Here is a 24,103-nt window from a genome sequence, read left to right as displayed (position 1 = left end):
TACATCCATCCATCCATACATACATCCATCCATCCATCCATCCATACATACATCCATACATCCATCCATCCATCCATCCATACATACATCCATACATCCATCCATACATACATCCATACATACATCCATACATACATACATCCATCCATCCATCCATCCATACATACATCCATACATCCATCCATACATACATCCGCCCATACATACATCCATCCATCCATACATACATACATACATCCATCCATACATACATCCATACATCCATCCATACATACATCCATCCATACATACATCCATCCATCCATCCATCCATACATACATCCATACATCCATCCATACATCCATCCATACATACATCCATCCATCCATCCATACATACATCCGCCCATACATACATACATCCATCCATCCATACATACATACATACATCCATCCATACATACATACATACATACATCCATCCATCCATCCATTTTCTGTAGCCGCGTGTCCTGTTCAGGGTCGGGGGTGGGGAGGGGGGGTGGGGGGTCCGGAGCCTATCTCAGATGCCATCTATTCATTGATTAATTAGCGTTCATCTCATATATTTTAGGATTCAGTGTTCTATTACATTCCAGGCTAATGCCTGAATCTACGAAATGCAGGTCAGGAAATAAAAAATTAACATTTAAAAATGTATTACATATGATTTCATTTCTGAAATGGAAAAAAATTTCCTCTGTAACATTAGCGACATCTGAAGGTGATGAAGTCCATTTGCTTTCTGTTGTTATTTATTTTTCACTTTTTATTATGTGCAACTATAGCTGAGACTAAAACTCGCTTTCGCTTGCTTCTTTTTCAGATTATCAGCTTATTAAATGTCTTTACACCACAGAAGTCTTTAGAGGAATTCCAGGATGTGTAAGTACAATATTATTTATTAATCATTAAAATACACCTCCGCTTCTTTCTCCGTGTATTTGCTATACAGGGGTGGACAAAGTAACAGGAACACCATGTGAGAAAGGCTTTAATTTTGATGTAACTAGATCACAATTAAGGCATGAAGGTGAGCAGTGTATGTCAGGGATGTGACGGCGTTCTTGCAGTCAGACCGGTGATATGTGACTTTTCAAAGGAGCATGAGGCAACAATATAGCTCATAACCGGCCAAACGGCCGGTGGCTGAACTGCAGGTGCAGCGTTCGCAAAATCCACTAAATTATTCACTAGGTAAAGGGCCCCTGCCATTTTGCAAAAAATGCGTTTCAGTTTAGTCCTTTTGTTACTTTAGTCGAGCCCAGTTGTAATTTCTTGTGTCTGCGCCACCACTCCATACCACATTTGTGTCAAGCTGTGTGGAGCTCTGCTTTTTATTGTAGCTCTTTTAACACCTTTGCTGTCTTTTTGACCCTGAGCCTGCTGTTCACTGCATGTCCCTGGAGCAGCAAACTGTCTTACATGCACATGAGACATTGTTGAGTTTGAAAAATGCATTAGACTTGCAGGTCTGTTCAAAGGCACGTATGTGCTTCGTTTTTTCATCCATATTAAGCATTTCTTTCATCTACTGAGGATATCAGAGTCTCTGCGTGTGACTCTCCACCTCCCAAAGCAATTACATGACATTTGATGACTTCTTTACTAATTAAATATGAATATCAAAGCAAATGTGCAATTAAAACTAATTATCCAATGCATTTTTAATTGAACTTTTCTGCCCTACACTGCATCAGCACCAACATGTGTACTATTCTTAGAGCTCGGCTCGACATGACTACATGTGACTATTAACGTGAACTAAGCTTGTTAGGTCAGCCGAACACATAATCGGACGTGCACTTCCCAACATCCAGAATGTTTACATCAGAAGATGCAGGTCCAGGGGCTACTAATAATTAAGGATGCGAGGTATCCCAGCAACGGCCTCCTGTCTGTGCTGAGGTCAGGGAAACGGTACTGCTGGCCGAAGGTCAGCACAGAAAGGCTGAGGAAGAGCTTCTTTCCCCAGACAATACGAATCCTTAATGAGCACTGTGTTCTGGACCGGCAACCAGCGATCCAGCCTACTCAGCTTGCACGTGTACAGTGTATATACAGTATGTAGATGCATATTCTGTCTTGCACTACCTGCCACCGTACTGCCAACTGCACACTATGGATATTTACGGTAACTGCTATCAGGGATAGGCATTTCAGGCAGAATTACTTGTTATCATTCAAATAATATTCTACTAATATCTACCCCCCCCCCACACACACACACACACAGGTTTGCAATTATATCTTTGTGGGGACTCTCCATTAACTTCTCATTCATTTCTTATCTAATCCCAACATGATGACCCTAACCCCTACCCAGCCCTACGCTGTACCATAAGTACACACACACACACCGATGCGTGTAAGGAGTATACATTAAAATATTTATGAGATGTTACTTCTTGTGCAAATATGGTCCCTAAGGAATCCAAAAGACTAATGTCAGCAGGTTATCACTTTTTGCTTGCTTGTTCACCTCAAATGATATTTAAATAGCTCATTTATTATTTGATTTTAATAGTTTATTTTTTCAATTTTATGTTTGTTCTGGAATATTCAACAACGCTAACTCGTCCCTAATTCTTACATATAGTGTATATTGTCTAATGGTATGTCTTTTGTCTGTGCCCTACAGAGATGAATAGTTCAGGTACGGAAAATTAAAATCCAGACCAAGATTTAGTTTAAAACACCCGGCCGAGTGCCTCTGCAGCTCTTTATACCCAGTTGGTTGGTAGAAACATAATCTTGGTCTCGATTTTTACTTTCTGGACCAAACTCTACTCCTGTTGTCCCCTATATGGTAAATGGTAAATGTACTTATGTCCCTTATACATACCTGTACTGTAAATACCCTGTTCCCCATCTGGAGTTAGTCAATAACGCATTTCACAATCTCAGTATAATTGTGTATGTAACAAATACAATTTTAAACTTTGAAAATAATTTAAAACAAACAGTTTTGGGTTTAATAGAGTCTAAATCCAAAGGCGATGTATTATTTGGTATTTTGTACCATTCAGATTACTTTCCATCGAAATTCCCAACGCTAATTTAATTTGAGCCCTTTATCTTAAATTAATAGGAGGGAAATGGAGTCTAGCTATCTGGTAAATGGTAGATTTTTGGCTAATCAACCCCTGAACTGTGTAAATGTTTAAGAAAATGGAAAACGGTAAATGGGTGCAGTCAAACCATTTTTCATGTTACATTTGCTGGAAGATTGTAAAATGTAAAATGTTGTGCGGTTTGTTAGTTAAATAAAGTTTTATTTACTTTGACTAAATGATGATTAAATCAAGTTTTGGAACCCATTTCTGTAGAAATTCAGATAATTATGAAAGGTCTTCAATGGACTGGCATCTCGTCCAGGGTCTCCCCTCACTCAAAGCCTATCTTCTACCTTCTCAGTTTTTCTTGGTTCCAGGCTTGAAAGACTTGAGAGTATGTCATGTCACAGAGTATTAGCATGCAGGTGAATTTAATGGACTGCCACCTTGTACTTCCTGGACAGGGCTAAGGTCCACCATGACCTTGCACTGGGTAAATGGTTCTTGAACATGATTGAATCACATCAGATTGTCATTACAGCCGACGGAAATTAAACAGTTCTTAGAATCATTAGTAGAAGCTGTGCTGTTTATTTTTATCTGAATAGTAGATGTTCCCAACTGCAGTGAAGAGATTGGTTATGCAAATTTATGGGGTTTCTTGCCTCTTAGTTTAATAGGAAAGGTTGAATAGTTGATTGAAGGTTGACCGATTAACGTTGTAATTTGTAGACACCCAACGATCTGTGATGATGCCCCTGCTGATCCCTCTGTATCTGAGTGTTGCGAAACACTGGCAGAATTAAATGTGAGCTACTTTGAAAACATGGGGTGTCTTTCTCAGGTATTTGGTCATGGAACTAATGGATGCCAACCTGTGCCAGGTGATTCAAATGGAGCTGGACCACGAACGAATGTCGTACTTACTCTACCAGATGCTGTGTGGTATCAAACACCTCCATTCAGCTGGAATCATTCACAGGGTGAGAACGATCAGTAAGACCAGTTCTGGTTGTTTGGGCTTTCAGAAGCAGGTTGTATTTCATAAACAAAAGCGTTTCACTGTACATTACAGGTCAAAATTCATTCAGTTTGTAGAGATTCTAGAACTTTATTCAACTGTTGCTCCAGTTAGTTATTTAATTGTCCAATGTATGATATTTGTAACATCCCCCAATTGTTTATAAACATTAATGTCAGTATCCGTGTTGTCATTTTTAAAGCGTAATGCCAAAAATGCTGGGTCTTTCTACAATTTTGGCCACTAGTATGTTTGTATATTTTTTGCCTTTATGGGTCTTACTGCACATGACAAATAAAAAAAACATTGAACTTGAACTTTGAAAACATAAAGGGAATCACCAATATATACGTATAACAAGTAATATTGCATCATGTTATTTACTAATTACTATTAATATAATATTAAATTAGTTCATGAATTATTTACTATTGTTAGTAAATATTACTAATAAAATTTTGCTTTGTCAGAAAAGAGTTTCTTGATGATCGTATACCTCTTGATACTTGTTCCATCTGCAGGACCTGAAACCCAGCAATATAGTGGTTAAATCGGACTGCACGCTTAAGATCTTAGACTTTGGCCTGGCACGAACTGCGGGCACCAGCTTCATGATGACCCCCTACGTCGTGACACGATACTACAGGGCTCCAGAGGTCATCCTGGGCATGGGTTACAAAGAGAACGGTATGACTAGACTTTTGTAGGTTATGTACTTGAATTTATCGTTGAACACAACTTTGGTGTACATGCAATGTGGAAATGTAAGTGTAGTGATTATGCAGTTATGAGGATAAGTTTGATACGCATACATTAGTTAGCGCTTATGTTCTCTGAGTTTCGATGTCTAGTCAAGGCAGTACAGTAAATTTATTTCAAATAAAAATGTAGTCTGCTGAAATAGTATAGCTAATACTTCATGACTGATTGTACATCAACTATATACTAATCTCTATGTCTGCTTTTATTCCAAAAGTTTACATTATTACACTAGAAATTAGTGCATAAGGGAGGGAGTGGGACTTTATGTCAAACCTAAATACACCTTCAAGCACTGCATGAGTGTGTGTCAGAATAATGGTGACTAACGTTTCCTTTTCGGAATAACACTCTGCATTCACTTACATTTCTGTCCGCAGTGTTTCATTTATGCTAATCTCTTTACCTTTCCACTCTTTCCTTGTGCTGACAGTGGATATATGGTCGGTGGGGTGCATTATGGGAGAAATGGTTCGCCACAAAATCCTGTTTCCAGGAAGGGACTGTATCCTTGCTTGGGTGTTTGCAATTTATTTCAAAAACAAATAAAAGGCGCAGGTGTGAGTCCAATTTGGCAATTATTAGTGAATATTGTCCTTTAAATTGAAATGTCATACTGTTTGTTTGATCATTAATAATTCTAGTGCCAACAAAGAAATAATGGGTTGGATGGGAAAGTATGTATGTTTTTCATAAAATCCCTCTTTACAGTAGTTGTAACTAAATTTGTCGCAAATGTCCACATGCACTGAATGACGTAAGGCAGAATCTACGACTGTAACCTAAAGTACCATCATACCGCCATGTGGAATGTGCACGAGGGCTGTTTCAGACAGGTGAAAGACAGGAGATATCGGTTAGTCAATAATCTTTATGACTGACCCGACCCTTATGGCTGTGCTGAATGAGAGAAAGCAGGAAGGATTTCTTCTTGTTAAGAACTTCCTGCATGGTTCTTCATTTCGACACTTTCAGTAATTCTTTCTTTGTGGTGGCAGCACCATTTATTTCTATATTCTGATCTCTGTCGTACATTTTAGCACTTTAATGTCCAGACCTGGAACTGGAGGCCCTTTAATATCATTACAGCCAGGCATAGAGCGGAAGGCAGATCATATAATGTAACTGACTATATTTTCAACGTGTATGTTATTGCATATTTTTCACAGTACTGAACTCCTCCAAGACCACAAATGGACAAACCTAATTTGATAACAAATGACAGCCCCTTTCCTATTAGCAATAGCTTATCATGGCTTTGAAACTTCCACATTGCTTCCATGTTGCTCGAACTGTCATTCCTGGTTTGGTTTCCAGGCATAAGTGCCACATGTTTCGATTCGGCCTTGATATGATGTTGCTCATTACATTTCAGCAACCTTGACCGAGGTCACCCTAAGTTGTTAAAAGCTTTAAGAAATGCTGTCACAATGATGGACACCTCGTACCAGGCATGTGATTCACTCTAAGGCTTAAATACTTTGCCTGATGGAGAAATTCAAACTCATAACAATCAGTTTGGAGAAACTGCTTTGTGCGGAAATGACATTGCAAACGTGGAACAATGCCTCTGTGCTATGCTTCTCTCAAATGCAGTCTTTTAATGTCTTTTTTTCTGTGATATGTTTCTATCGTCTATGTCTGTGTGTCATGTCTGTGGTGATATGAAACAATGAGTTGTAAGGGTGCTTTCTTTAAACTACCATATTTGCTTTCAAGAATTGTATGCAAAATGCATCACCTGAAATAGTCATAATTACAGCTAGACAATGGATTTATTTCACCATTGCCGTCTTTTTGGGTTACTGTGCTTCTGAGAGTATTTTGCGTTGAGGAATAGTCTCCAGAATGATAATTAAAAACCCCTGACAATATTCAGAGTGAAACACAGGAGGCTGAAGTGATGTGTAAATGAGCTTATATGAAATACAACCATTAACGCAATATCAACAACGGTATCGTATTGGTTATGATATTATTTAAAACAGTATATTGTAAAAAAGGCATTGTTCCTAAACGTCTCAGTTTAACCTTAGTAAAATTCATATTTATTTATTCATACGCAAACTTTTTCATTGTTATGCATGATAGGGAAATTATATACGGATCTTTCATAGGACGGTTTGGTGTGGGGCAATGAAAACAGAATGAAATGTTAACAAAATGTTCAAGAAAGTTTAAGATTATCACAAAACTGAATGTAATGCTTGTATGGCCATCATGGAAATGAAGAATCTTTTCACTCCTGGTTCGGAACGTAGAAAAAAAAAAAGGGTATGCAGAAATATGGCCGGATAGAATTAAGTAAATTCTTTTCCCAATTCCACTTCCCTAGCAGCTAACATTTAACAATCGTTTTCTAGCTGTCAGTGCCAATTGAATTACTTTCTTACTTTTTCCCTCAGCAGTCTGTCCCTCAGACATTGGTGCTTGTGAAGTCCCCTGTAATGTAAATGAAGTTAGCAGAAAGTGACACATCGCCGCATGCAGTGAAGGCAGACAGTGATTTTTGCGTCCTTCCCCTCACGGTGTGTGGTTCTGGTTGCAGTGGACATGTGGTCAGTGGGCTGTATATTTGGCGAGGTGATAAGAGGAACGGTGCTCTTTCCAGGAACTGATCGTATCCTTACCGCACTGTCACAGCTATCACACCTAGCTGGCTCCTTTAATAACCTTTAATTTCCAATATGGCAGTAAGGGCTGGTTTTCCAGGCAGCAGAACGGTTCTCACTTTCATTTTCAGATTAATTTTATTCCGCAGTGAGTGCAAATGAATCTGTAGATGCATGCTTTCATACATTCATGCTTTCATAAATTTAAAAATGACGATATTAGTAATATAACACAAAATATTGTGTCATGGGTTACGAAATGTAGTTTTCTAAGTTTAATTTGGATCATTTTACCCCACTGTACCGTTTTGACAATAGGTTTGTTAATTACGCTTCTTTTTTGCTATAGTACTCAGGTGGAGTATCTTATCATTTCAAACTACCCAGTGCAAATCATTAATAGTGTATAGAAGGGTAGACAGAGCATGGATCTTGTTTGTAATAGAGAGGAACGAAGTGTATACTTGATGGATGAGTATTAGGTGTAAAACTCAGAGAATCGCTTTCCCATATCCCACTTGACAGGTTAGAGGATTACATTTACATATCTTAAATCGGTGGGCTCCACACATAATATTCATAAGCATCTTGTAAATATACAGTAACATCTTAACATGCCTTAAAAACAAACATTATATGATTATACAATTATAATGTTTGGTGTTTATGTATATTAAAGCTGTTAAGGCATGTAAGTGTCACGGGAAGGCTCGGGTGGACAGGCGATCGTGCGGGCGGTGGTTCAGAAAACCAGGCAGACGAGCAGGATCGGGGTAATCGGGGTTTATTCGGGACAAGGAGACACGGGAGGCGAGGGACCACCAACACCATGTGCACAGATCACGTAATGACGGACAACGATCACAGGCAAGACTCAGACTTAAATACACAGGACTGATCACAGTAATCGGACATAGGTGGAAACAATCAGGGAAACACACGTTGGCAAGCAGGGGGGCGTGGCACACATGAGGAGCCGACGAGCAGGGCATGACAGAACCCCCCCCCAAAGGCGCGCTTCACCGGGCGCGCCAGGGAGGAGGCGACAGACGGAACACGGGAACCCGGACCTGGAACCAAACGGAACAATCACCGAAGCACAGGAAACAGAACTGAGACGCAGAACACGGCAAGGGACAAGACGTAAGACAGGACTTGACAAAGGGTAGGGAACGCAGAGAGACAGACTAGAAAGGGCGGAACAGAGGGAACAGGCGGAACAAAAGGAACGGGAGTGACGGGAGGGAACGACGGGAAACCAGGAACCGAGCGGGGCAGAACAAAGGGACCAGGAACAGAGGACGGCGGGACAAAGGCAGGAGGCGGAACAAAGACAGGTGGGATAGGGGCAGGAAAGGGAGAGAAGGAGGGGGAACCAAGGGGAGCCCGTGGGAGCCCCAGCGGGCGACGGGAGGCAGCCGGAGGGGCCGCAGGCGGCCGGGAGGCCGGAGCCGGAGGGGACCTCGGAGGGGCCGAGGAGACAGGGCGAGGGACCCGCGGAGGGGCCAGGGAGGGAGCAGGAGGGAGCACCAGGGAAGGGGGCGAGGGAGCTGGAAGGGGCCAGGGCGAAGGCCCGGAGGAGGGGGGAGCCGCAGCAGGCGGCGACGTCCGGTGGAGGGCCGGAGGTAGGGGCCCCGCAGGCGACCGAGGAGCCGCCGTCGGGGAACCCCCAGGCGACCGACCAGGCACCGGAGGGGGGAGCGAGGCAGGGCGACGAGGCATCGGAGGGGGACCCGCAGGCGACAGCCGACCCGGAGGGCCAGGACCCGCAGGCGCCAACCGAGCCCCAGCGCAGGCGAGGCAGGGCGAGCCAGGGGGCAGGGCGGGCGGGACCCCAGCCCTGCGTCTGTGTCCCCTTCCCCTGCGGGACACAGACAGGCCGACCCTAGGTCGGGGTCGACGCTGCCGGGGCGAGGGATCAGGGCCAGGGACAGGAGCGGGGCCAGGGACAGGAGCGGGGCCAGGGACTGGAGTTGCTGCAGGCGGAGGGGGCGCCTCTGGAGCTGCTGCAGGGCGGTCAGGGACAGGAACACGGTCAGGGACAGGAGTGGAAGTCTGGGGGGGCGCCTGCCCGGGAGCTGCAGCAGGCGGCTGCAGAGGGGGCGCCGGCCCGGGAGCTGCAGCAGGCGGCTGCAGAGGGGGCGCCGGCCCGGGAGCTGCAGCAGGCGGAGGGAGCGCCGGGACAGGAACAGGAGCACGGTCAGGAACAGGAGCTGGCTGCAGTGGGGGCGCCGGCCCGGGAGCTGCAGCAGGCGGAGGGAGCGCCGGGACAGGAACAGGAGCGCGGTCAGGAACAGGAGCGCGGTCAGGAACAGGAGCTGGCTGCAGTGGGGGCGCCTGCCCGGGAGCTGCAGCAGGTGGCTGCAGTGGGGGCGCCTGCCCGGGAGCTGCAGCAGGCGGCTGCAGAGGGGGCGCCTCTGCAGGAACAGGAGCGCGGTCAGGAACAGGAGCGCGGTCAGGAACAGGAGCGCGGTCAGGAACAGGAGCGCGGTCAGGAACAGGAGCTGGCTGCAGTGGGGGCGCCTGCCCGGGAGCTGCAGCAGGTGGCTGCAGTGGGGGCGCCTGCCCGGGAGCTGCAGCAGGCGGCTGCAGAGGGGGCGCCTCTGCAGGAACAGGAGCACGGTCAGGAACAGGAGCGCAGTCAGGGACAGGAGCTGCAGCAGGTGACTGCAGTGGGGGCGCCTGCCCTGGAACTGCAGCAGGCGGCTGCAGTGGGGGCGCCTGCCCGGGAGCTGCAGCAGGCGGCTGCAGTGGGGGCGCCTGCCCGGGAGCTGCAGCAGGCGGCTGCAGTGGGGGCGCCTGCCCGGGAGCTGCAGCAGGCGGCTGCAGTGGGGGCGCCTGCCCGGGAGCTGCAGCAGGCGGCTGCAGTGGGGGCGCCTGCCCGGGAGCTGCAGCAGGCGGCTGCAGAGGGGGCGCCTGCCCGGGAGCTGCAGCAGGCGGCTGCAGAGGGGGCGCCTGCCCGGGAGCTGCAGCAGGCGGCTGCAGAGGGGGCGCCTGCCCGGGAGCTGCAGCAGGCGGCTGCAGAGGGGGCGCCTCTGCAGGAACAGGAGCACGGTCAGGAACAGGAGCTGGCTGCAGTGGGGGCGCCTGCCCGGGAGCTGCAGCAGGCGGCTGCAGAGGGGGCGCCTCTGCAGGAACAGGAGCACGGTCAGGAACAGGAGCTGGCTGCAGTGGGGGCGCCTGCCCGGGAGCTGCAGCGGGTGGCTGCAGTGGGGGCGCCTGCCCGGGAGCTGCAGCAGGCGGCTGCAGAGGGGGCGCCTCTGCAGGAACTGCTCTCCGGAGAGAGATCAGCTTCCGGAGATCCTCGGCCAACCTCTCAAGGTCACTCAGAGGCGAGGTAGGGGAGAACGCGGCGAAAGCCTGCCCCAGGTGCACGGCAAGTTGTTCCCCCTCCGGGAAGCCCCGTGTGGCAGGTTCCTCCATCATCCTCCAGTACAGCCCCTGGAGGGCAAAGAACCGATTGGCGATGGCCAGGGGCTCACTCGGGACCTCCAGCTGGGACGCAGCGCATGGGGGAGGCAGCGGCGAAGGAGGCGACTTGGGCTGGGGGGCTGTAGCAGGCAGAGCGGTTGCCTGCTCGGCCTGAGCAGGGGCTGCAGGCACAGGGGTTGCCTGCTCGGCCTGAGCAGGGGCTGCAGGCACAGGGGTTGCCTGCTCGGCCTGAGCAGGGGCTGCAGGCACAGGGGTTGCCTGCTCGGCCTGAGCAGGGGCTGCAGGCACAGGGGTTGCCTGCTCGGCCTGAGCAGGGGCTGCAGGCACAGGGGTGGCCTGCTCGGCCTGAGCAGGGGCTGCAGGCACAGGGGTGGCCTGCTCGGCCTGAGCAGGGGCTGCAGGCACAGGGGTGGCCTGCTCGGCCTGAGCAGGGGCTGCAGGCAAGTGCTGTGGGGAAGCTCGCCCGGGAACTGCAGACCGTCGTCGTGGGGGCGCTCGCCCGGGAACTGCAAGGGACTGCAACGGGGGTGCCTCAGGAGCGGCTGCAGCAGGCGAAGACGGGAGCGGCTGCGCGAGCGGCGCAGGCGGCTGCGCAGGCGGCTGCGCGAGCGGCGTAGGCGGCCGCGTGGGAGCAAAGTCCGAGGGCGGCGGCTGCGTGGGCGGCAAGAGCAGAGGGAGCTCCTCAGGCTCACCAGCTGGGAAGGAGGCGGGGACGAGAGCGCACGCCCCTAGGACGATCGTCCGGGCGACCGTCTGCTTCTTCCTCCTTCTCCGCGTCACCGTCAGGGGGGTAGGCTGCGCACTGTCCGAGAAAGCGGACGGCGGGAGGATGGTCCCCGGTTCGCGTGGCGCAACCCACCGCTCTTTACGGAGCTCGGCCACCCGCTGGAAGTTACCGCGCACCTCTTCCGCGAGGTGCGCGTCCCTTTCCAGGGACAGCCGATCCAGGATGTCCCAGCTCCGGCTGATGAGATCCCAGGCCGGGGGATCTTCCCGGATGCCGGGCTGGGCGATCCAAAATAGCAGCTGATCGACGTAACTGCGGTAGTCCTCCACAGTTACGGAAGCTGCTTGTTCGTGGTCCGTCATTCTGTCACGGGAAGGCTCGGGTGGACAGGCGATCGTGCGGGCGGTGGTTCAGAAAACCAGGCAGACGAGCAGGATCGGGGTAATCGGGGTTTATTCGGGACAAGGAGACACGGGAGGCGAGGGACCACCAACACCATGTGCACAGATCACGTAATGACGGACAACGATCACAGGCAAGACTCAGACTTAAATACACAGGACTGATCACAGTAATCGGACATAGGTGGAAACAATCAGGGAAACACACGTTGGCAAGCAGGGGGGCGTGGCACACATGAGGAGCCGACGAGCAGGGCATGACAGTAAGGATGTTAAGTTATATTTAAATGCTGCTTATGAATGTTCTATGAATGCATTATGAAGGTACAGTTATTGTGAAGCGTAACCTTTAAGTCTTACTTGACATTTATGTGGGCTAGAATCCATACTTTTTTACCGTGGCTTGTAAAATGGTGCAGTAAAAAACAGCAATGCCATCTCCTCCTTGTTGAAAATCTGAATTTCCGTTATTCAGGTGCTTGTGACTGCCCTTATGCTACAGGTTGGATTAGTCAATTATTCCAGAAGTATGAATGACAGAGAGTAATTTTAGCGAGTCTGTGCTGCACCATGTGCTGCATCGCACACTAGCATCAATTTCTTGACTGCAATTGTTGTGAAGTTTTGTTTTCCAGCATCAGTCCCCTTAAAAATGGCTGATGTGTTTGCATCGCCCCTCTCTGGCTTTGCACAGACCTTCCCCCATCTCCTTGTCTGCACTGAGTCTGCCTCTATTTCACACTGTTGTTTGCTGCCAGGTGCTACAGTACAACACTAATAAGGGGTAAATATGAGTATCTGGTGCAAGTTTGGTGCATGTAGAATTTTCCCAGCCAGTGTTCACCGTTCACAAAATCTCTCAGGAATGCGTCTTATGGGATGCAGTTACTAAATATATAGATTTGATACAGACACTACTCTGACATCAGATGTGTATATTTGCTGGCTGACATTTCTTTGTACAGTGCAACACAAATAAGGGGGAAATATGAGTATCTGGTGCAAGTTTGGTGCATGTAGCATTTTCCCAGCCAGAGTTAGACGGAGGGGGGGGGGGGCATTCTGTGGCAGGGTGGTGTGTTTTAAAATGCCCCCCCGCCAGCAAGAATCTTTTCCTTACGGCCCAGCCAAAAGTAATTCATACTGTAAACAGGTGCCCCAGCCACAGGATACTCACCTGTGATCCGCATCCCACAGGCAATTCAGGGCATGTACACCTGCAGCACTAAAATGATGATTACCTAAGACAATGTTTTTTCGTTAGTTTTACAGTAATTCTATGTATTATGGACACAATGAACTATTATTAATATTGAATCAATGGCATTTGATTTAACTGGGGAAGAGACCAATCAGTTTCTCAAGGGTTTTTAGGCTCCACATTGCTTCCTCTCTTTGGTTCATTCATATTAAAAGATTTCAATTCTAAAAAGGACCCATTAAGATGATTTAACTCTGTGTCTTTTATTTGTCTTATACTGAAGGGGTTTTCCCTACGTTTTTTGTCACACCACGAAGGCATCAGTTGCGTGCAGTGCAGCAGATTTCTTTAACTAAGCTTCTCTCAGACATTGACCAGTGGAACAAAGTGATTGAGCAGCTTGGAACGCCGTCACCGGAATTCATGAAGAAGCTGCAGCCTACAGTGCGGAATTACGTTGAAAACCGGCCCAAGTATGCGGGCTTGGCGTTCCCTAAACTCTTCCCCGATTGCCTCTTTCCTGCCGATTCGGAGCACAACAAACTGAAGGGTGAGGGTCTACATTTTCTGCAGTGCTGACTATGCTGTAGAAAAGTCGGTTCCCCTTTGCAGATTACGTGAACGCAGAGTACGACTGTAATGTGAACACGGAGTATATTTCAGAGATGTTTGCTTTAGCTTCCAGATGGCATAGCTATAATGTAATTTTACAGATGTATCAGAATAATTGGGAATAAAATGGTATTAGATATAAATTACATATTTCAAATATAAACTTTGTGTGCAATAAATTGATCTAGGTGATATTGTTTGCAAAGATACTGCATTCTGGAGTTTACTGATCTTCTGTTGTCAGGGGTCACATGTGGCATGAAGCTTGTCTGTTACAGGAAGTAAATAGCTGTAGGAATTGTACATGGTGTTGCAAGTAGATTTTTAATGGAATACTTGTAGCATTTTGTTAATACATAGGCTTGTGCATTAAAATGTGACTCTTGTTTTTCTTGCAGCCAGCCAGGCCAGAGACCTGTTGTCAAAGATGCTGATCATTGACCCTGCAAAGCGGATATCTGTGGATGAGGCCTTACAGCACCCCTACATCAACGTTTGGTATGACCCGGCAGAGGTGGAGGCGGTAAGTCTCATTATGGAAGCCCTTAAGACTGCCATCGGTCATGAATGTGCTTGTCATTGCATAGCTTTTCCCCAAAGTCCTTTTACGGCTGTCCAGTTTACATTTCTCTTTATTTAGCAAATGCTTTTGTCCAAAGTAATGTAGGAGTGAGGCAAATAGCACATTACAAAAATATATTGCTGTAGATGAGTCTTCTCATTGGAGCAGGTTGCTACACAACATCTCCCAAACAAAGCAAGAACCTAATAAGGCAATTATTCTGATCAGCGAAAATATAATATGAAGAACATTCAGGGATCATGGAGTGGCAGAGGCTGGTCCAGGAATTCCTGGAACAGATGGGTTTTCAGGTGGTTCTTATAAGTGGTCTGGTGACCGGATGTGGTTCACCAGCAGCTTCCACCATCTGGGAACTTACTCATTAAATGTTAAAACCATTAAAATCTTCGACTATGCACATTTTCTTACTTAAAAAAGGCAAGAAAATAAGCTATGTGTCCCAGTATATTAAGTACTGTAAGGCCATTGATACATTCATAATCTGCTTATTTGTTGCGTGATATTCAGTAAAACATATGTTTCAAAATATCGGTGCTTTGAGAGCAAGATTACTAATATCTTCATTGTAAATTGCCTTGGGCACAATCTACCTCAGGAACCTTGAATACTTTACCTTTCTACCATAAAAATGAATTTCCAGTCATTATTAGTAAGAGTTATGATATTAAAATGCTTTAACACTCTGTGTTCCCACCACACAACTGCACTGTACAGTTAAATAAATCTGCATTCTATTTTAAACCTCGATTTGTGTCTAAACAAGTTATTAAGCTAAACAATCTAGTACAAGTTATTACTATAAAGTAGTATTTGTTATTAATGAAAGCTAATTGAGACCCAGTTTTTTATACCGTTAAAATAAAGATTCTTTGACGATACTCAGTAAATGACGTTATATTTAAGGTCCCAGTTGTTGGAATTTCTGCTTCTCACCAGTCACTGCCATTCCGTATTCTCTGGGCTAAACATATTTGCATTTCAACTCACTCTCTTATTTTCCATACATCAGTTCATTTGGGCAGCATTTCAGTCGAGTGTCAAAGCTAATTGGCGCTTTTTCCCCTGCAGCCTCCTCCTCAGATTTATGACAAGCAGCTGGATGAGAGAGAACATTCTATCGATGAGTGGAAAGGTGACATTTCATTACTCTCATACATAATAGTAGGATGTTTATTCCACCTCCTCAGGTTTAGACCTTTTCCATATAGGAAACACGTCTGTTTTGCAGGTTGATTCTTGTTTATTTCATCACACAAAAAGTAAGGTCTAAAAGCTGCAGTGTATCTATCATTGATATTTTAGATTGGGGAACTAGAATATGTAATATGTAATATGTTATTGTCTATTGCCTCAGTCATAACAGAGCAGGAAAAGAGTTTATATGGGGTCAACATGCTTTTTATTTATCACCTTTGTAATGATGCAATCTTGTCTACCTGTGCAAATATGCTTCATCATTAGCTCTTCTATCAAAGTGACATCGTGTTAAATATTTGGGGAAACACTTTACTTGACAGGGCACAAATAGAATAGTATTATCCTGTTAGTTATATATTAATTAACCACAAACTAAGACTTAGTTTTATACTGATCTCATTAATTCATCATTAATGAATTGTGTGGGGGTGGCATGGTGGTGCAGTGGTTAGCACTGTTGCCTCACACCTCTGGGACCCGGGTTCGAGTCTCCGCCTGGGTCACATGTGTGTGGAGTTCGCATGTTCTCCCCATGTCGTCGTGGGGTTTCCTCCGGGTACTCCGGTTTCCCCCCACAGTCCAAAAACATGCTGTGGCTAATTGGAGTTGCTGAATTGCCCGTAGGTGTGTGTGTGAAAGTGAATGGTGTGTGAGTGTGCCCTGCGATGGGCTGGCCCCCCATCCTGGGTTGTTCCCTGCCTCGTGCCCATTGCTTCCGGGATAGGCTCCGGACCCCCCGCGACCCAGTAGGATAAGCGGTTTGGAAAATGGATGGATGGATGGATGGATGGATGAATTTTGTGTATGTTTAATCTCGCACAACTATATTTGTTCATGATTTGCCCATAATTTATTCATGATCTGTTTATGATTTGTACTTCAGTAGTAACTGAACTATTTGTGCTCCTGCAAGTAAAGTGTTACCAATATTGATTAATAAAACTACTAACTATGTAATACTCAACTTTATTCCATAACTGCTTATCTGGTATGAGACATGAATTACATGTAATATTATATAATTCTCGTAAGAAAAATGTGAAGTTTACAAACCATTAACTTCTGGTTACTACAGTACTGATTATTGTTTCTTGTGAAGTGATATTTATTTTTTAAAGAAGATATTACATTTAATTTTAATATTCTGCTATAGTTCTCTAAATTTGATTTCTATTTTACAATGGCATCTCTTCACAGATTGAGTGTAAAATGATTATTCCACAAGGTCGTGAACTTCGTAAGAGTACAGCTTGGAATGCTTGTAGCTAAAGTATTTCTCTGCTTTTTTCATTTCTCAGAGCTCATCTACAAAGAAGTGATGAACTTTGAGGAGAAAACAAAAAATGGTGTAGTGAAGGGACAGCCCTCTCCTTCAGGTACTCTCAGTGCATAACCTAATCCTCTGTAAGTGAATTTAACACCTAACCGGCTCCTCCTGTGACAAAGAATTCCATAGTGCGTAATTCATTCGTCTTTGTTTCCCATCGTTCCAATGTAAACTAATATAGACTTACAGATACACAGATGTGACTGTCAAAGTTTAATCGAATTAAAAAGTGTTACATTTGTAGAAGACAAGGTGGAGGGGCGGTCAAAAGATTGTGTGCACTGCATTGCATTTTCACATGTGCATGTGTATGCCATAATGCTGAGGATGGAGTCATTGGTCAGCGTTCACTGGAGAGCAAAATATTGTCATGGCAGCACTGCATTGTGTTGCAAGCACAACTTAAACCCTGGACTTAAATGGAATCTGTGAGATAGAGCACTTTGTGATTATTGAATTTAATGGAAATTAGAAGGAAATATGAAAAAAAACATCTTCAATATTAGCCCAAGTGTCCCAAACAAATGACCTCATTATTACTGACCAGGGACGGTACTGTATAGTGTTCCAATTACATGGTGTTTCACATCCTGGTCCTCAGGGACCGCCAGACAGTCCACGTTTTTGCTCCCTCCCAGCTCCCTGCCAAACGGTCCACGTTTTTGCTCCCTCCCAGCTCCCTCCTAGACGGTCCACGTTTTTGCTCCCTCCCAGCTCCCTGCTAGACGGTCCACGTTTTTGCTCCCTCCCAGCTCCCTGCCAAACGGTCTACGTTTTTGCTCCCTCTCAGCTCCCTCCTAGACGGTCCACGTTTTTGCTCCCTCCCAGCTCCCTGGCAGACGGTCCACGTTTTTGCTCCCTCTCAGCTCCCTGCCAAATGGTCCACGTTTTTGCTTCTTCCCAGCTCCCTCCTAGACGGCCCACGTTTTTGCTCCCTCCCAGCTCCCTGCCAGACGGGCCATGTTTTTGCTCCCTCCCAGCTCCCTGCCAGACGGTCCACGTTTTTGCTCCCTCCCAGCTTCCTGCCAAACGGTCCACGTTTTTGCTCCCTCCCAGCTCCCTGCCAGACGGTCCATGTTTTGAACGGTGCAGTAACACCGTTGACTCCCTTACAGCTTGTAATTTAAGTTAATTTTCTTGAAAGCCTTCTTATTCCTGAAAGCCATTTCATTTTTACTAAATGGGTTGTAATAAACTGGCAGGAGAAACAAAGTGTCACTTCCAGAATCATCATGCAAAAAACAGGCAGCGCGTCACAAAAAGGCTAAAGCTACACAAAAACAACTAATCCAAAGTGCCAGTGGGTCTCAAAAATGGAGACAAAGCAGAGGAAGCCACTAAGGCCAAGACGATATCTACAGTATATGGAAATACATGAGAATTTATAATGATTCGGCATTTATAAAGAAAAGAATGGGAAGAAGACTAGGAAATGCGTAACACACATGTAAGAAAGTGAGATCAGATCCTGAAGATCTCCATTTGTAAACACAGCCTTTAGAGTATATTGGTTTACAGTACTGTAATACTGTAATACTGCAATACTGCCAACTGAGCGTTATATGTACTATAACATTCAGAAATGGAATCACTTCCATAGATCTTTCTATTCCAGGCTTTTAATTACATGTTGTTTTTTAAATAACAGACAGATATTAATGATACTGTTAACATACATAAGGCCAGAAGAAATTAAATAAAATAGCCTCTAATAATTTGGGATTTATACACACTGATGTACATAAGACTGAAACATATGCGTCGTACATTTGTGGACATACGTGTTCTGAATAGGGATTGCTAATCGTTAAGGATAACTTTGATTTTATTGGCAACAGCGTATGTTTGTAGTTTCAAGGCTCAAGTGATGCAAACCACTGACTCCATCCGTAAGTAACATTTCGGTACCACTTTACTGTACAATAAGGCTCCCTTTTGCCACTTGTAAATGGTAGTAACTCAATAATGAAAAGAAAACTGTGTTATGACTTGTTTAAAGTTATCTGTTAATAATTTACAAAGTGTTACATCCTAATTAATAACCCGATTATAAACCATTCACAAACTCTTTATATGGGAAGCCTTATTGTAACTTGGCACCATACATTTCCCATGCCTGATGTGTGTATATTTTAGTGATGCTGCTAGAATCCACACTCTTTTCAATGTAACCCTTTCCATGTTAATTCTCTTAGCGCAGGTGCAGCCATGAATAGCAGTGAGAGCCTCCCTCCATCTTCCTCCTTCAACGACATCTCCTCCACGTCCACCGATCAGACCCTGGCCTCCGACACTGACAGCAGCCTGGAGACTTCTGCAGGACCCCTGGGTTGTTGCAGGTGACTAGCCGCCTGCCTGCGTCACCCGATGTTCTTTAGAAGGTAAAGTGCATCAGAAATCTAAACAATGACGAAAACGATGAGGAAGCAGAAAAAATAAAAGATCAAACAAAAGCCTGCATTTTCATTCTAAGTACTACGTAAAAACACATGCTGAAATGTATATTTATAAACTTATAATAGCTTTGCTTGTATCTCCCTTCATATGGCATTAAAGTTAGACAGACACCATTCTGTATAGTGTAAATTTACTGGCTGATAAGCAATGCCCTGCAAGCTTTTTGTGGTACGGTGTGTGTGTGGCAAGGTGGGTCTTTGTGTTAATTATTTTAAAAAACAAAACAAGAAAAACAAACCTCCCCTCAATTCCCCAAAGTTATAGTAGTACTAATTTCTAATCTTACAGATTGGATCTAAGAGCAGATTGGCTTGCTTGTCTGTGATTCTTCAGGGGAATGCTTGTACAGTGCCCATCTTATTTTGTATATATGTAACACTGGGCGGGACTAACGGCCAGTATGAGGACCTCTAACACACCTTGCCGCACAACCCCTTTGACCTTTGTTTCCCTTTGCCTGTAGTTCTGCATGATTATAAAAATGCGAGTTATGAGAAGTAAGTACAAAGAATTTTGTTTATATACCAGTTAAGAAAAAAAGGGGGAAAAAAATGTATCGAGCTGCGTCACAAACGCTGGAATCGTAAAATCGGATCGTTAGCTACAGGAAGCGAAGGTGAATTTACTGTCACTGTTGTCGCTGAGCTCATTCCTTGGTTTATAGCTTTTGGTTTTGTAACACGCATTCCTCCGCATCACTGCACTGCTGCGCCGCATGCCATCGCATTATGACATGAGGCAGATGTGGCATATATATGCCTGTGGTTAGAAACAGAAGTGGTTTGGACGTCGGGTCGTCCTCTGTGGATAAATGAGTGATGATAAAACTAAATCAGGTCAAAAAAGTTTTTGAATCCATCTCATTTATTTTTGTAGCTAGTAGTCTGTTGAAACGGATACAAATAGAGTATACTGACCGCACACGACCAGAATTCTATTGATATTTTTGTTTGTTGGTCTTATTATTTTTGTATTTATTTACATCTGAATTTGGCTAGTGCCTTTGAAAATGTTCATCCCAAATACAAAGGCAACATTGTATCAAAGACAAGACTTGAGCCTGAAACCCGAAAGTTGAAATCACACGAGAGTCATATATTAAACCTCTGTCAACTTCAACAATGGCAGTTTACCGCTCTCTCTTGTCATTGGTACATTCTGTGAATTGATACCCGCACCTACAGAATAGACATACTACCTTTGCATTTAATCATAGTATTTTTGTCTTAGTGTAGACTATTCCATCAGCATCTAAGTACACTCTCTGTTTGTGTTATGATAATCTTATGTATAATAATGGGTAATAGTCATAATCGAAATGTGTAAGTAATTTTAATTTGGGGTCTTGGCAGTATACTTCAGTTGTATGATTTCAGATACATAGATATAATTTATGGGTATTTTATGAGTGTATTATTGAATATTTTTAATAAAGGGATGAAAACACTTATTCCTAATGGATCTTGTTTTGGATTTCTGCCGAACACTGAAATTAACGACATACTGATTCTCGGAAGCTCTGTGCAGGGTGAGGCTTTCCACTGTCATTGATTTGTTGTTCTTTTCTTTGTCATATTCCATTTTGTGTTTAATGTTTTTCTTTTTAATATAATTTCTCATAGTGAATGAATGTTTATGTTATTAGTGTCTTTTCTTACTTTGTAAGAAATCAGCCCAGTTATTTATTGATGTTAGTTTCTGAATCTAAATCAAACAGAGGGACTTAATTTGGTTCAGCTCGTGACATGTTCTTGATTAGAAAGGATCATTATCAGATAATTACAGATACATCACCCTGTACTGGATAAATAGTTTGGGAGAGGTTTCTCAGTTGCAGCTGGGCTGATTATCTTTTAAAAATGACCATTTTTATACCATATTGTTGATCAGTTTCATGACAGTTCAGTCTTTTTCACTGCATATTGATTATGTGTATTTCGGGAACGTCTCAGAGTTCCTTGACATGAAATAATCTTAAAAGGAAATAATTAGCTGCTCAGAACTTCATCAGAATGTGATGCTTTTAAAACTCATCTGGAAATATAGAATGAAAATATCATTAAAGTATTAGCTTTGATTTGGGAAGATGGATTTCAGACTTATATGGTGCAAAACTTTGTTTTGTCGATTTGTTCGTTGGCTTTTTTGACAATCAAGTTAGATTATTGTAGTCCTGAACAAAAATACATGAACTTGTTTCTTTCGTACAAAATGCAACATTTTTGCCTGTACATAATACAAAATTACCCTCTTCTGCTGGATTCAAAATTTGTAATAATGTTTTGCCTTTATTGGAATCAGTAAGCATCACATATGTAAATTAATAACGTTTTCACTAGTGACAATCACAGGTAGGCACTAAAAAAGTGAAACAAAATGAAAAAAAACGCGATCAGTTGTACATAAAATAATCTTTAGCTTGATATAATCAGAGAAGCTCTTACTCATATTGTTGTAGCCTCACTAAATGGGCTGACACAGAATTAATATTTGATTGATATGTAATTTCCCAACACAAAACATCATTTCTGTTTCTAACCAGTTGGATGATTAAGTTCATAATATGATTATGATGCTCACAGTCAATAATTCTAATATAATAGTTCATTTCTATTTATGTAAATTCAGGCAAGGGGATAGTCAGTGCTGATGGGTTGGTGAGGTGAACAGCTCAGGTTTTTCGCTCATTTGTTCCGCTTTATCATTTCAGTCCTGCTTTTAAAGTAACTGTCCATTACCTTCTATAGCAATTTTGCATGGAAAACAGCTGAAACATTGTATAACTTTACAATGACAATGTAGATAATATTTTCATAATTCAAAAGAAACACTAACAGAGGGATTACAGTATATGGAGAGTCATACAAAGAAATTTGTAACCAGTATAGTGCAAAATACAGATGGTCTATGTTTGAAAGAACAATCGGGGGTTAATCAGAAGTTTCAAAGCGCTGACAGGCCTTTATCTGTAGGAACTGGAAGAGATCTTGAAAGAGGGATAAGAGGGGTCTTCACACATTTAAACCTTGTAATCATTTCATTTTGATTATGTGTGATTACTGTCATTGATTTAAGTTAGAACTGAAATTCACTGTTGAGTGTAATGTGCTGTTGTATATTTTATATGGAAAGTTTTTAACTGGCGAAATACGCGTCTCAAGAAAGTACAGATTTCATTAACAGGTTTCAACTTTTTAGCAACATAGCTAGTTATATAGGGACTGCTTTACAATATGGAAGGTTGTTTTTTTTTTATTTATTTTTTCTTAAAAATATATTTTCCAGATGTTTTCCCTAACGTTGACTGAAGTGCTTTTGGAAAATGTGTTTCTTAGATTAAAATTCCCTTTCAGATAATTCACACTTCACATGCATAATTAAACTGGAGTTTGGACCATCTTTATCCCAACCCAGCATTCTACAAAATAGACGTACCAAGGAATGAAATTTGATGCCGTATATTATAATAACCAGGGCAAATGTCTGTAAAGCCCTGGGCTAATTATATATTTTTGTGTGTATGTTCATCTGTGTTTTTCGACAATTGAAATTGTAGCTTTTGAGTTTCTTAACTCATTTGAAGGAGTTCACTTTTAAATGTTCATAAGTACTGTTGTCCAAATTTATTGTAGTGGTTTACAACAGTACGCAAATACTGCAGCCCGGTAGCGGGAATAAAAAAGACATGCAGTATTTTGACATTAGATTGAGAAACCTATTGTTGTGTAATTTAAGCACCACAGACTGAAAATAAAAGCTCGAGCAGGAAGCACACAGGAGTGGCCTTAAGTGTGAAACAAATGACATTCTTTTACTAGTCTGGTTAGTAATTCATAACAAAATCATATGTACTTGTATACTTTAAGACAGCCAGTTCAATCATAAGTATACTATAGAAAGCTCTTGTTTGTATTGCTTGAACTATAATCCCGGCCATTTTGTATATAGTTCTCACTAAGTAAATGAATTTAATATCACATCAGAGATCATATGTCAAACCTCAGCATCAAAGCATTTTTAACTGGCAGGATTGATTTAGTGTAAACAAGGCCATTCTCTCTATACTCACCATACAGCAATATATGAAGCACTAGTTACAATAATTAATTTTTTTCAAAAATACACAAAGGTGCAATAAAATTCTTAACAGAGGGTAAAACAATTTTTTTCTCGCAGAGAAAATAAATGTTAATACAATAGTGTCAAATTATGTTGATATTTTTTCCTGTTCTTTTTTCACTCTGCTCATTTTGTATTGTGGAAAGGCCATTCTGTTAATGTTGCATTGAAATCTCTGCCTGTGGTTCATGCCACGATGCTTTGTCAAGTCTGATGGTAGTCAGATATTCAGCTCCAGGCGAGTGTTTGGATCCCATAACTAAATGGAAGAAAACAAATGGCTAAAAACAACAACTGAAAACTGTTATACACTCAGAATTTTAAAGGTACTGTATAAGTAAAATAGATATATGTCTGTGACTGAAAAATAAACAAAATCTTTGACCTTGGGAGCAGTGTGTGTTTTTAATGCCTCGTCAAGTTTTTTTCCAAAGTTTAAATGCATTTAATCATTGCCATAAAGAAATTATACTTATTTTTCTTTACAGTTCTTACATGTTAATAGGTGAATAATTTATTGTTGTGATTTTTTTTTTGATTTTTTTTGTTGATAATTTCCAAAATCACCCGATGCAGGCTGT

General features: G+C 43.4%; 1 protein-coding gene across 5 annotated transcripts in view; it reads left to right on the top strand.

Moving 5' to 3' along the window:
• mapk10 (mitogen-activated protein kinase 10) overlaps positions 1-23,911 on the top strand; it is a 45,510-nt gene extending 21,599 nt beyond the window's left edge. For 2 of the 5 annotated variants that reach the window (XM_049020602.1, XM_049020603.1), the window contains exons 5-13: positions 845-903; positions 3,919-4,057; positions 4,617-4,782; positions 5,288-5,359; positions 13,595-13,777; positions 14,238-14,362; positions 15,491-15,554; positions 16,918-16,995; positions 19,147-23,911. In XM_049020602.1, the coding sequence (XP_048876559.1) occupies positions 845-903; positions 3,919-4,057; positions 4,617-4,782; positions 5,288-5,359; positions 13,595-13,777; positions 14,238-14,362; positions 15,491-15,554; positions 16,918-16,995; positions 19,147-19,289 (1,029 nt within the window). In that variant the 3' untranslated portion in view covers positions 19,290-23,911. Of the gene's footprint in view, positions 1-844; positions 904-3,918; positions 4,058-4,616; positions 4,783-5,287; positions 5,360-7,402; positions 7,475-13,594; positions 13,778-14,237; positions 14,363-15,490; positions 15,555-16,917; positions 17,024-19,141 lie in introns of all 5 variants that reach the window. The other 3 variants (XM_049020608.1, XM_049020604.1, XM_049020607.1) reach the window with 3 other exon arrangements.
• The last annotated feature ends 192 nt before the right edge of the window (positions 23,912-24,103 follow it).

The sequence above is a fragment of the Brienomyrus brachyistius genome, chromosome 7 (assembly GCF_023856365.1).
Source record: "Brienomyrus brachyistius isolate T26 chromosome 7, BBRACH_0.4, whole genome shotgun sequence".
NCBI lineage: Eukaryota > Metazoa > Chordata > Actinopteri > Osteoglossiformes > Mormyridae > Brienomyrus > Brienomyrus brachyistius.
The sequence above is the reverse complement of the archived record's forward strand: the minus strand, read 5'-3'. Positions and strand labels throughout refer to the sequence as shown.